The sequence below is a fragment of the Cynara cardunculus genome (genome assembly GCF_001531365.2).
Source record: "Cynara cardunculus var. scolymus isolate 2C chromosome LG 1, CcrdV1, whole genome shotgun sequence".
Classification (NCBI taxonomy): domain Eukaryota; kingdom Viridiplantae; phylum Streptophyta; class Magnoliopsida; order Asterales; family Asteraceae; genus Cynara; species Cynara cardunculus.
Window position 1 is genome coordinate 15,873,818 of NC_037528.1, and position 14,459 is coordinate 15,888,276.

The 14,459-nt window shown below is 35.8% G+C and overlaps 3 protein-coding genes across 3 annotated transcripts; all 3 read right to left on the bottom strand.

Moving 5' to 3' along the window:
- Positions 1-4,741: 4,741 nt before the first annotated feature.
- Positions 4,742-5,463, bottom strand: LOC112501923. The gene has a single exon (XM_025105702.1). It carries the CDS (start codon positions 5,275-5,277, stop codon positions 4,816-4,818), a length of 462 nt encoding a protein of 153 aa, XP_024961470.1. The 5' UTR covers positions 5,278-5,463; the 3' UTR covers positions 4,742-4,815.
- Positions 5,464-9,059: 3,596 nt separating this feature from the next.
- On the bottom strand, positions 9,060-11,347 carry LOC112517262 (LEAF RUST 10 DISEASE-RESISTANCE LOCUS RECEPTOR-LIKE PROTEIN KINASE-like 1.3). Its single transcript, XM_025124677.1, has 2 exons — positions 10,519-11,347; positions 9,060-10,293 (listed from the first exon to the last, which is right to left on the bottom strand). The coding sequence occupies exons 1-2, from the start codon at positions 11,345-11,347 to the stop codon at positions 9,065-9,067; spliced, it is 2,058 nt and encodes a 685-aa protein (XP_024980445.1). The 3' UTR covers positions 9,060-9,064.
- Positions 11,348-11,484: 137 nt separating this feature from the next.
- LOC112519632 (putative glutamine amidotransferase GAT1_2.1) lies at positions 11,485-13,526 on the bottom strand. Its single transcript, XM_025127847.1, has 4 exons — positions 13,423-13,526; positions 12,540-13,267; positions 12,233-12,439; positions 11,485-12,140 (listed from the first exon to the last, which is right to left on the bottom strand). Exons 1-4 carry the CDS (start codon positions 13,511-13,513, stop codon positions 11,889-11,891), a joined length of 1,278 nt encoding a protein of 425 aa, XP_024983615.1. The 5' UTR covers positions 13,514-13,526; the 3' UTR covers positions 11,485-11,888.
- Positions 13,527-14,459: the final 933 nt, after the last annotated feature.

The following is a 14,459-nucleotide window of genomic DNA, read 5'->3' on the forward strand; positions in this document are numbered from 1 at the left end:
AGAGTTTTTGTCAAATGATTTATAATATAGAATATTTTTTTTATATAATTTAATTTAAGTTTAATAATAAAACAATTTATTTTTGGTTTAATATTATAAATTTTATAAAGATAATAATTAAGTATTATGTTAGAATTTAATGATTATACTAATTATATTTTAGATTTTTTATATTTAAAATGAAATATTTATCCTGTATTTGATTGTGTTTATCTGCAGTTAATTACACGAATTCAGATATGTGATGAAATCGGATAGGGATGAAATTGTTTAGGGATGAACGGGTTTAATAGTTTTAAGAGTTTTTAAGAGTTTTAGTCAAATGCTTTATAAGATAGTATAGATGAGCAATGGCTCATGAAAGCGAAGGCACATTCAATGATGGAAATGATGAATAGCTTTTTATGTGAAAAAAAATTAAATCGATCTTTTCACAACCAAGACCTAACACCTTCATCACTTTATATTAAGACCATTGAGCTCTCTTGGGTACCATCGAACATAATCGAGCATCGTTTTTTTATCTAAGTTTACTACATAGACGAATATAACAGGTCTAAGAAAACCTAAAGAAATACATAAAGACATTCACATATTTACTCAAAATAGTAGTGCACTAATTTTTGGTGTTGGTGGTTTTGAGTTTCGGTTTAGTCTTGTAAGTTTTGATTTCAAGTCAATAAATATCGAGAAAGAAGATATGAAAGAATTAGGGGGAGAGAAAGACTAAGAGGTACATTAAACTTGGAACACATTTTTAGCAGTTATGAAGCTACATTTTGTATACTAAACAGACATACTCCTTTTTATTTCATTCTAATTATATATGTGGTCAAACCTAATTCAATTATATGTCAATTCTTCTACTTCCATTCTTTTCAGATATTCCAATAATTCAAAAATTGTTATGTGAATCAAACGCTCATATACCTTCCTTCTCTAAACGAATTCAAACTTTAATTTGACATACATACATACAACCATACATACATGCATACATGCATACATATATGGAAGGGTTCAAACGAGAACACCTTCATTTTACGAGAACGCGAGAATACCCTTTTAGTATAGACAATCACATGTGATACTATTATTCCATCACATGTGATACACATGTGATACCAAATCAGAAACGCGAACGATTTTTTATGCGATCTTGGTTGCGGGCCAAGTCACCCTTACACCATTAAGCCCCCTCACAAGTATTATCACATAGATAAGGTTGTTGTTGATATGATACTATAATCCATCAAGGCCATCACATGTGATGCTAAATCATAGATGCAGATCCGCACATCACAGGGTCCCCTCAAGCGTATTATCACATGTGATAAGGGTGTTCTTGTAAAATGGAGGGGTTCTCGTTTGAACCTCCACCTATATATATATATATATATGTGTGTGTGTGTGTGTGTGTGTGTGTATAGTATTCCCTTAGTTCTGATTGTTATCACATTACTTGGTTAGGAGGGTGTTCTCGCATTCTTATAAATTACAGGGGTTCTTGTTTGAACCTTTCCCTATATATACAAACGAGAACTCTTGTGATTTACATGAATGCGAGAACACCCTACTAACCAAGTAATGTGATAACAATCAAAATTAAGGGATTTTTTTATTTTAAAATAATTCAAAAAGTTTTGAGAGGCAGAAGGGTGATCTTGGAATTCGAAATGATAAAATTTTAAAAACACGATCAGAAAAGACCCCAATCATTTGGAAACTAATAACATCATGAGTTATAGTGGTTATCTTGGTTATCTAGTAGACAACATAGAAAGAAGGTGTCATAAGTTTTAAGAAGACAAGAGGAAGAAATCGAACAACAAGAAGATTGATGGAGAAGTATGCAGAGACAGTTGATTCAAGGTTTGCTTATCACTAATTTATCACACTTAGAACATGAATAGTTCACAGTCGCTCTATTTAAAGATTGTTTGGTTCGATTAGGGTATGAGTATCACACGATTATCACAAGAATGTTGACTACAATATATCAGTTCGACTAGGTTTAACTTATCTACTCGATTCGAATTTTGAGTGTAATAATCATGTGATACGTTAACCCAATGACGAATCGAGTAGCAAACGGTTTTCACAGGATACGATTCGTATTTAGGTTCGTCTATAATATATTCGATTCGATTAGGTTTCACAATCACACTATTATCACATCCCAATCGTGTATAGATTATCAGACGATCATCACCTAATACGACTGCAATTTGTTCCGTATCACAACCATGTTGATTATCACAGGATTACACCCAATTACGACTGCAATTTGTTCCGTATCATAACCATGTTGATTATCACAGGATTATACCCAATTAAGACTGCACACATTGTTTGGTTTAATCAGGTTCATGTATCACACGATTATCACACCGTTATCATACCCAATAGATACAAAATGACTGTAATTGAAAATTTGGTAGTTGTATAGATTAGCCCCATCAATTATGACACTGGTATCATATGATTATCACACTGTTTATAGTTTATGTTGAGAATTCAGGTTTATCATCTTTCGCATTTTGAACAATTTCGTGCTTATTTGTTTCTGCTTACTTTGGTTTCGACTTAATTTTGTGGGGTTAATGGTTTGACAAATCTTATATATATATATATATATATATATACATCTTTGAGGTGAATAGTTTGACAGACCTTCTAGTAAACCGATCACATTATGCTAACCAAACTAATATCAAATCGGATCACATGTATACAGTAAAAGGAATGAAACATGTATCACACTTTTATCACAAGATTATCACACTTTCAAGTACCCTTTATCACATGTAATAGAAAATCTATATCATACACCAGACGCTCACAACCCATTCAGAAAAAGCTATAGAATTATAGAAGTTTACAACAATACAAATCCTACCATCATCATCATCATAAATATCTTCAGATAAACTGTCTTCATAAAGACAGTCTTCAGAAAACCCCCTAGAATTGTCATTCGAATAATCATGATGATCACTTAATCCTATACAAGTTTTTTACCTATAGCATTTGAATCCTCCGTTCTAGGTGAAAAAAGAATTGGATGCTTCGAATATCAAGATTTCGAATCTTTGGATACAATGGGAAGAAAAGGATGGAAGAAAAGGATCGACGTTCAGCTTAACATGATTGATCCCAAGCTAAAATGATGGGATAATTCTAACTAATTAAATAAGATAATAATTATAAAAATATCTAATTACATTATTACCAATATTGATTTATTTACATTTAATATAACTTAAATTAATGGTTAAAATTTAAAAATGTTTTGAGGCCTACAAGTATTCATGCATTCTCGTAAATCATAGGCATTCTCGTTTGAACTTTCACCTATACATATACATACATACATATATATACACACACACATACACACACATAGAGAGAGAGATAGAGAGAGACGAATGATTGTGTAGAAGTGTAAAAAAGGATATGGATCATTGATCATTTTTAATCTCACTCCACCTAATTAATTACGTTTGATACATGAATAATCTGGTACATCTCGATGCATCTCATTGTCATTGATCTCTTCTTACCTTTCTCGCTATAACTTCCATCGTGGCCGAAACTCAAGTACTTAAATCATGGTTAGATGAGAAAAAAAAAATATAAACTTAAATTAAAGATAGAAAATCAAGTAATAACTAATAATTAACAAAAAGTAAAACTTTGATTGAAAATTTAACCAAAAATTGTAGATTCTTGTACAACTCAAAAAGAAAAATATTCCAATTTTTCGACACAAGGAATACATTTAAAAGTGAGTAAAGTTTTAGAATATTGGTTTCATGTTCAAATTTTATATATGAAAATATAAATATATTTTATATGGGGTTTTAGTTAAACTTTTAGATCAAATAAGTTTGAAAAAGAATACAAAAGGGGTTAGAGGGTTATGGCATCCAAGGTGAAAACAAAATTTGGGAAAAGGAGATGACAGTAAATCTCCATCCCACTTTTGACCATTCCCATAAGGATTTCCCCCATACATTCTCTGCAAAAAGCATTTCTTTCTCGCTTTTTTAACAATATTATTTCCACCCTTTTGAAATCAAAATCATCTCATCTCAAATTATATATTAAAAATGTAAAAATAAATAAATTTAATGTTGATATATATAAAAAAGAAAATACTAGATAGGAATATTTAACAGTCTCTCCCTACTATTTAGAGGAGAGGAGGCTAAATGCATTCTTATACATAAGATAAATAATTTTATTTTTTACATTTTTAATGTATGAAATTAATTCTAAAATAAAATAAAAATAGGTCTAAATATTACCCCTTTATTTGCAACTTAAAAAATGTTTTGAGATAAAGTATCTCACAATTTAGGCGATCTGAATGTGTTGATTTCTTCCAGTTTGGAGTTCCAAATGGCTGAATGAACGATTATGAAAAAGTTGCGATCAGAAAGAACAGAGGAAGGTTGGAAAGTGGGTATTACCAAAATAAACCTTCTTATTGATAGCAACACATATGCATATACCTGGAGTGACAAAGAACACTCGTATTTCTAAAAATAAACATCATAATACATGTGTTTCCATGAAAATCCGTTTTGAAATTATTATGTATCACATCAAGAGTAACAACATCCAGTTGGCTTTTCCTTTTCAATCATAATCACTTCCAACTCCATCAGAATTATAATCCAAAATTCTCATAACCCTTGGCAAATAGAGATTGGATGCAAATTTTGAAAACCAAAAATTAGTAGTACCACTCTGTTATTGTAATTATTTCTGGAAAGTTATCTCTACATTTTCCAAAAACAAGATCAAAATTTACTCAGGAATTGTCACCAGTACAGGCCTCCATGCTCGTCTAAGTAACCGCTGCCGTAACGTCCCCGGCAATGCCCTAAGTCCCCTCGAACCACCGCGCCGGCCAATTAGATCAGCATCATCGCCGCTCCACCGATTCGTTTCTTCTCCACCGTCACGTCCGCTCTCGCCAAGCGTCGATGGCGGCGGCGGCGACGAAGACGACACAAACAAGTCCTTTAACTTTCGCCTTGCACCACTATCCTTCTCATCCTCCGACGAATCAACATCGCTTCCCCTCCGATCTACAAACTCATTAGTCGGAGGCAACCGCCGTGTTCCGCCGCCGCCGCGACTCAGCAACATCCGTAGCGTCTTCCTTCGACGGAGGTGAATGACAGGGCTTGTAGATGGACTACGAGTCGGACTTCCGGCAACGGCACATTGTGTTGCTAACATCTTAAATTTCTGCATCGTGGCCATTGATTCCGATCTAACAAAGGTTTAGGAAAACGAAATTCTTTGTATAACTGTTGAAATTGATTGAAAAATGAAAAAAAAACGTGGATTAATTATGAAAGAAAAACCTAGATCTGAGATGCTTATCTTGTGATCTAGCCATAGGCATGGCCATAACCATACTCATAACCATAAACATCGGTAGTATAGATTCTTTGTTTTTTCTACACACTTTCGAATTGGTAAAGACGATGAGAGAGAAGGATTAAAAGAAGCGAACGAAAGCAATGGTTACAGACGGCCAAGTTAAAGTGACAGGTGATGATACCGACTAATTTATAGTCTGCAACAACTATGACACGTGGACCACAAAACGTAGTCCTATCCCCTGGGTCCCGCCGTAGGTAAATACTTACATGTTATCTCCTGTTTTTCAAAATAATTATACCTTTACTACAAATTTATTTATTTTTCGTAACAAGTTAATGTTGACCGGCGTAATAATCGATACAGACTTTTGATTATATTGAAATATTGTTTATTTACTTTTTAATAGTTAGGGGCTGTTTGGTGGTTGGTGAATGGTTTGATGCAGAATGGTTAAGTGATTAGAATGGTTAAGAGGACCAGAATGGTTAAGTGCTGAATGAAATAATGTTGTTTGGTAACTGTTCTCTGAATGACAACAAATTACCATTTTAACCCTCTGAATGATTTAGTACTGAATGAAATAGAGCTGTTTGGCAGAATCTGAATAGAACAATTATTTTGCAAATATAACTACATATTTCATATTAATCCAAACAAATGTAACATTATTAGTGCAAACAAACATAATTTTTCAATATCATCTTCAACCACAAATGCAACTTGATAAGGTCCTACTTTCAAATGCAAACTCATCATTGGAAGCAGGCCACCATGCTTCCAACCACTGCGCCTGCAGCCCAACGTTATCGGTCCGGTAATGCACCATCTTCTCCCCAAACCTCCACTCAAATCCATCAACAAAATCGAGAATCAGACGAGATTCATTCAGTTTCTGATCCAAATACTCATCCTTTTGATCCAAAACCTTGAAGTGATCAATGAATATATGTATATTCGTAAGTAACGACTTTGATTGTGAGTGAGAAATTAGGGTTTTGGAAATTGTTTACATTTGTATTCGTGAGTGGGAATTGAGTCATGGGAGGAGACAAGGGCAGAACAGCTCATAATCAATTCATCAACAAGAAATCGACATTAACTGAACAAAATCCGAAACCTAATTTCGCAACTCAATAAAACAGATTTGAGAAATTGAACACAGCAGCAAGGGGGTTGTGGAAGGCAGAAGAAGGAACGAGGGTGGGAGGAACGATCGACACAGCAAACCCCTTTGAATCAACTCGTGGAAGGCGACAGCAGCATTTCGGGAGAGGCATCAACTCATGGGAGGAGACGAGATCGATTGGAAGGAGGAAGGAGGGTGGGAGGGGTGGGAGGAGCAGCGGGCTGTTGCCTGTTGAAGTTTGAGGAGAGGGCAAAAATGGAAGAAGATCCCTCTGAATCATTTAGGGGAGCCCTAGCCCCTAAATCGTTAAGAGCCTTTTGTAACCATTAAGAGGTTCTTTTTTTTTTNGAGGTTTTTTTTTTTTTTTTTTGCCAAACAACCATTACCTCTTACCGATTAAGAGGTTGACTCTTAATGTCACCGAGCCAAACAAACAGCCCCTTATATTAAGAGATAGTTACTGAATCGTTAAGAGTTGAATCTTGTTTGATAAAAAAAAAATCTCTCCTAATGATTTTGTATTATGGGTCTTTCTTAACCATTTAACGCCTTAATTTCATTGTAAACAATTACCAAATAATTATATTTTATTTTACAGTATATCATGACAGACTCTTAATCATTCTGCACCAAACCATTTAACAACTGCTTAATCTCATTCCACCTCATTAATTGCACTTATCATGGATTGATTCGATACATATCGGTTCAACAAATTAGTGTTGATCTTCTATTAGAATTGACATAAGGATGAAGATTTTTTCTTACCTTTCTCACTATAACTTTCATTATTATCGGAACCAAACCTAAAGGGTATTGTGATGAATCAATTCAAATCTGTCTTAAGTTAGATCGCCTATTCAAGACATTTTTTATAAGTAGTATTTCAATTTTATATTTGTTTTAGGTATCACAAAATTACTCGATGATATTTTAAACTTACACTTTGTTTTTAAGCAGAAAACGAGAGCAAAAAAACACAATGATTTGTTAAGTTGATATATAAAATGAGAATGAAAGCAGTTACAATGGTTACATAACAGCTGTGGAAATTCAGTGTTAGCATCAATGCGAAGATACCCACTGATTAGCACATTGAAGATATATTAGTGCCACTGAAATACCACTGCTAGGGGGGCTACCCCTTGATCCCTGCCATACGACAACGTCAGACAATTTCATGTTCAAGTTAGTTTATACTAATGTACACTCTTCACACTTCCACCTATAGTATAGCTTATTAGAAACCCTTTTCATTCTTTTGTAAATCCAATCACACCAAATTGTCTAATGACACTAAAATTACCAACACATCCATACTTTAACTAGTAATTGCTATTGAGTATATGCAAAAGTAAGTGAAGCCATGAGAAAGATTTCTTTGGAGTAGGTAATAGCCTAACGAAACGCTAACTTTTGCAATAGATTCTTTACAACAATTGTTTTTTCAAGGTGAAACTACCTTTTTTATTTGCAGGTAAGCAAGGATGCAGTGACTAGGGTCGGTTCGGGTGAGCCAAGGTCCTAGGGGAGGACAATGTTTTTGTGTTCTTAAAATGTTGATACACATAGATCTTGGTCGTCTATTTTAACGAGAGATTAGTATAGATTGGTGATGATCTCATTTGACATAATATACTTCATAGTGCACTTCTTAGCTCTCATGAAAAGCTCTTTCAAGTAATTAAACTTCCATTTGTGTTCATACTTGTTTTTTTTGTAACATTTGATATTTACATCAGCTTGTGTAGTTGTGTTATCTTAAACATTGATTGTTTAAGCTTTGTTAATTTAATTCGAGAACTAAAACCACATGAGTTTGTTTGTAGAGACAAGTCTGTCACAAAATACTATTGTTTCATTTCTGCAATAAAAGAAAAATATTTTAAAGAAAATATAAAAGAAATATTGCTTCTAATTGAAATGGATGATGGCTCTTAATTGTTACAAAATAAAAGAGCTGTTTATCAATCAATAACTCATTCAAAGCGCTATCAATTGTTTGACAAAATTCAATGTAGGTTTTCAATGAGAAGCAATGGATCTAACTGCAATTTAAATTCATTTGTAAGATACAAGTATTCAGTTTAATCCCGTTTCATTTGGTCACAACAGTTAAGTAGTCTAAATACAAGACAAGTCCTCAGTTTAACCCCCGTTTCGCTTAGTCACAACAGTTGAGTGAGTTAAAAAGCGTCCTCATAATCAACCTTTTTTCCAAGTATATTTATGAGCCGACTAATTTCATGACGACCAACAGGTAGCCTGGAGTCATCGCATTTGAACCTCCATGGCCATAAGGAGATTTTTGTTCCTCCTTCAATTTGAACCTTGAACCTCCGGACACTTTTAATATTTGGAGCTCTAGTTCAAAACAATCCATTATGGTTTATAAACATTCTTTTAAATTTGAATACATAGTTACTAATAAAATAGCAAATGGAACCATGTAAATTTTAAGGAAGAACATATCAATTAACTTCAGGGAAATCAAGATTTTGTCGCATGGAACTCAACACCGGCTCGGCGTGGCTCTCAAGTCTCAACCAAGTTGCCGGTAGCCCCTGAACCAGAAGAAGGCGGATTACTACCGTCATCCACCACAATGTCAACCACCTCTTGTTTTTGCACATTCAACTCCTCTTTCTGTATCCCTCTTAAATTCTCCACCACTTCTCTCATCGTCGGCCTCATATCCTTCTCATGTTGCAGACACCGGAAACCCAACTCCGCCACCAACGTCGCCATCCGCCTCACCAAACCATCCCTCTCGAACCCAATTCTCCTGTCAACCAACTCATCCAACCTACGGTTTTGGATCCTGTCAACAGCCATGTTAGCCAAGTTAATATCATGCCTGTGTCTGCTCGTGTCCACGGCTTGTAACGACGATAGGAGCTCCATTAACACCACTCCGAAGCTATAAACATCACTCTTATCTGTCAACCGATAGCATTGGTAGTACTCGGGATCCACGTAGCCCGGCGTCCCTTGTGGCGCGGTGGAGACATGGGTGGCGTTGAATGGAAACAATCTGGACAACCCAAAATCAGCAACCTTCACTCGGAAACTCTTATCGAGGAGAATGTTGCTGGTTTTCACGTCGCGGTGAATGATGTCGGACTCGTGGAGGTACGCTAATGCTTCAGCTGTTTCTATTGCGATATTGAGCCGTAATGTCCAGTTAGGCCAATGACCAGATACTGAATTCGAGTTGGCTAGTTTTCCGTGAAGATGATCGGCTACTGTGCCGTTGGCAACGTACTCGTAAACTAGGAGGAGTTCTCGGCTTCGTCTTGAAGTGCATCCATAAAATTTCACAAGGTTTTCGTGATCCATCATCGTTATGATTTCGACCTCGTTCATGAACTGCTCCACCCGCTTGAAACTGTTCTCATATAGGCGCTTCACTGCGACTTCTCGACCATCCACGAGCTTACCGTAGTAAACAGTTCCAAAACCACCATCTCCAAGTTCTCTTGAATCATCAAAACCATCAGTTGCTGCTTCCAGTTCGTTATAATTAAATACACGAGTGCCGAAATAGCTGCTGTTTCCAAACTCTGTTGTTGTTGAGGAAGTATAAGAAGTGATGGTGGCCGGAAAATCCGTAGCAAGTCCTTTGATTGAAACAGCGGTCACACTTTCTTTGTTCTCAGCTGTTTCATCTTCTCTGATAGCTTGCCTTTTCTTCCGCTGTCTGCAAACAAACAATCCCAAGCCGATGCCAATGGCAGCAAGAATCCCACCTGCAATCGGAAGGGCTAGAATCCGAAGAAAAGGAGTCAAATTTGTGAGCAAATTCCAGGTTTATGATTATGTAGTTGCCACTACAACAAAATCAGTTTTATAATACAAATAATAGGTCTAAATGTACTACTACTTTATAGGATTTAAGTTCACTAGCCAAACAATAATGTATAACTGTTTGATCATATAAAGTCTATTTGAAGTAATATTTATTTAAGTGTGCAGGTTGTAACTTGTACCTATAGTCAGGGACCTCTCTTTTGGTGAGGAACTGGCTCGGGTTGTGTTAGCCATGGTGCAAATATTTGTGATCGAAGGCGAACCAGGGCAAGCACACGAGGTTCTATTCGTATCATAATTGTAAAAACAGCTGCCGCCAGACTGGGTGCACCGGCTGCAAGCTGTTGCATCCAGCTTCCACCTGACCTCAAATCCTCCCCGGAGAACCTGACTCAAACCAGTTGAATTTACCAATCCTGTGGATCCGATAGCCGTAGCAGGAACAGGGATGATCACACTCTCTTTACAGATTCCAGGGCCTTCTTCTCCGGGCAAAACCAGAACTTTATCGATCCCATTCTCATCACAAGAGAACTGGTTAAGATGAACTCCAGGAAGATTGAAAGACTCTGGACATCCATAGAGGAAAGTGAGATTTGTGTAAGTTGAGAAGTGGTCGAAAAGCTGGTCATCAATGGTGGTGTTGACAAAATCATGTGGACAGATCGACTCCATTACATCTTCTCTAACGATCTTCAAGATCTGGGACGATTGATCGATGCTGAGAACATGGTAAGTCATATTGTTTATGTCAATAGTAGGTGAATTGCTGCCATTACAGTCGAGCACGAAGCCAGGATACCCGCAGGGGATGGGATCTTCACGTCTCGAGAAAGGGTATTGGATTCCAGAAAGAGTTTTACAGGTGAAGGAAGCAGTGCAGGTGTCTTGAGATATGGATTCATGCAGGCGGCTTGAATTAGCTTGTGATTCCACGATTGGAAGCAGCAAGGTTATTACTGTGATGATTAGAGACGATGGAAACCAAGAATGCAATTGGGAGTTCATCAGGAATGTATTAGATCAACGGTTTCATACCTCCGTTGTTAAATTCATGAAGGTCTATATCTAGTTTCTTCAACATTATGCACCTAATTACCCAACTAACTCAACCAAATTCGAGTAGCTATTATAGGTCATGTTTTGGTAGGAATTTGTTGACTTTAGTTGTATAAAATATTTGACTTCTTAGTAAATTACAGGATGGGATACACTAACAGACAGCTGCTATTAGTTTTACATACAAATGACAAAAATTAAACCCAACAAGGCACAGCTACAAGCCCATTAAGAATTACAAATAGAAACCAAATAAGATTCCCAAGCATAGGCCCATTTCCAATGCTCCATACTCCATACACACCAAAAAAAGCAACCACAAACAAGATGAATGCATGTGATCATGAAAAAAGTGATTGGCCATTTACCACCAACGAAATCTTGGGAGAGGTAGTTACAGCAAGAGCAAAAGATGGATCCTTTTTTCCTAATATCATGTGATTCTTTATTAAAGAAATCATCATTATAGGCTTTAATTTGGCTTTTAGAATCATGGAAGATCAACACTAACATTTTGAATCTGCTTCTTTTCCAGCATTTCAGAACATATCTGCCCCATCATGTGATAGAACAAATTTAGATCAGATAACTGTTCAATTGTCATCTTCCCCATCACAGCTCTTGCCAATTTCTCTCTTTCTTCATTCAACTTCAATCTCTCCATGTATGAAGATGCGTTCCTAACTGTTGCTCCCATCTGCTTCAGTCTGTTCTCTTGTTGCAAACTCAATGCTGTATTTGACTGATCAAACCAAATCCAATATCCCATCATCAATCAATCACAAAAAGAACGAAAAAACCGACTAGATTTTGTTGTAATGAATTATTTCATACCTCAAGAAATTCTGCTCCTGGTTTGAGATCAGACTCTTTTGGTTGACGAATACTGGATCCTCCTTCGTATAGGTTTCTTGCAAGCGAGAAGCTACGAGCGATAGCCTTTCTTTTTTGCTCCAACTCTTTATCAAGTTTTAGAGATTTTGGTACCTTTGTTGTGTTATTGATCTTCTTTTGATATGCCACCACTGCCTTCACAAATTCCTGCAACCATTTGACAAGTAATTCAGTATATATATGATAGCCTAAAAATCCCTTATTTTGAAAAGAGTTCATGAAGAATGAAACAATGGTTTAATTCTACCTTATAAGCAGCAGTGCATCCAGGATAATCGAATTCATCTGAATTTGGTTTCCTCATTCGTTCAGGATGAAACTGTAAACCCATTATAAACTTACCCTCTTTTGGATTATAAGCATCCGGATCATAAAATCCTTCGATTAAACCATCTGGTGCAAACGCCATGGGCTTAAAACGTTGTGCTAGCCTCTTGACTCCTTGGTGATGATAACTATTAACCTGAATCTCCATTTTGTCTTCTAAAGAATCCTTAAACCATTGATGCAAAGGGGTGTCCTCTACGATGGAAACCTCATGCCGATGCCCATCGTAATTATCGTAATCCATATGAATCACTTTGTTCTCTTTAGGGCAAGTTTTGGTTAGTTCTTTACCAATATCTTGGTAAAGCGTACCCCCACATGCTACATTCAAGACCTGAGACCCCCTACATATTCCCAAATAGGGTATGTTTCTTTCTAGGCAGAGCTTGGCGAGTGAAAGCTCTATTGTGTCCTTTTCTTTATCAATGGCGGTGTCGCTGACGTGCACCCGCCGGATCTCCTCCAATTCTTCAGGGGAGAGATTGGTTTCTTCATCTTCGTACAACGACGGATCAATATCTTCTCCTTCGCATAGAAGGACTCCATGGATCGGCTCAAAGCTGTGCAACAACGAATGAACCCCCGTCACCCGAGGTACAATCACCGGAACGGCTCCATAGCCGACTATAAGATCAAGATGATATTCGCCTAATTAAACGAATAAACGAAATAAACTGATTAATTCATCGACAATTATTCATGAAAAATTTGAAATCAACAAGAAAGCACAATGACATTCGTAAAGAAAACGATTCCAGATCCGTTAATCCGGTGAGAATTGAAGGAAATCAAATGATACGTACCGACGAAATCAACGAATTTGTTCTTGCGAAGGCTCCGTCTAGATACGATTATAACGCGAGGCAAGAGGACGGCGAGATCGGAAGTTGACATGGCAGTGTTAGAGGTAGAGATGAAGGCGGAGGGTATGGGTATGGTTATGGCTATGGAGTTTGGTGATGACATGGAATGTATATATAGGGAGGGAGGAGGACGTGGAAAGATATGAGGGTTTGTTAGGAAGACACGTGATATGCGAAACGACTCGGGAGGGTCAAAAGTCAAAACTGAGGGGGAGTATGACGTGGCAGCCTGGCAGGTATATATATATATATATTTGTATAACTAATTATACCACCGGTGGAGGCTTTATCCGTTTATGCCTTTGCCTCTCTACTTCAATCACCAACAAATCGTCCTTTTCTATTTGTATACGACATTTTATTGGGATTTCAAAAACTTTTTGTATTTTGTATTGTGGTTCTGTATTTCATGTCGGTTTTCAAATTGATGAGAATTTATAATCATATTGTAATTTATCAGAGTGTGTTTGGTATCCAAACAAAATATAACAAATAAAACAAGATATGATTAAATATGATATGGCAATTGTTAAGTGTTTGATAAGATTGAATTGAACATTATTGATAAAATAACTAATTTACCCTCATAACTTGTTTGTATATATATATATATATATATATATATATTATAGAAGGGTACTTGCGTAATACAGCAAAATACATCTTGATTTTAATATTTTATTTTATTTATTGTCTATGTCAATATTATAATACAACTATATGTGTTTTTAAGAAATTAATAACGATTTTATTTTTGAATAAAATGTAAATTTGGAAAAAAAATATATCAATATTAATATCAAGTCAATTATTTAGAAGTTCTCATTTTTTAAATAATTTTTTTAACTTAATTTTTTATTATAATTTTATTTAAGTTTAAAAAAAAGTAATTTATTTTTTATTTAATAATATAATATTTATAAAGATAATAATTAAAGATTATGTTAGAACCCAATGATTATCATAATCATATTCTA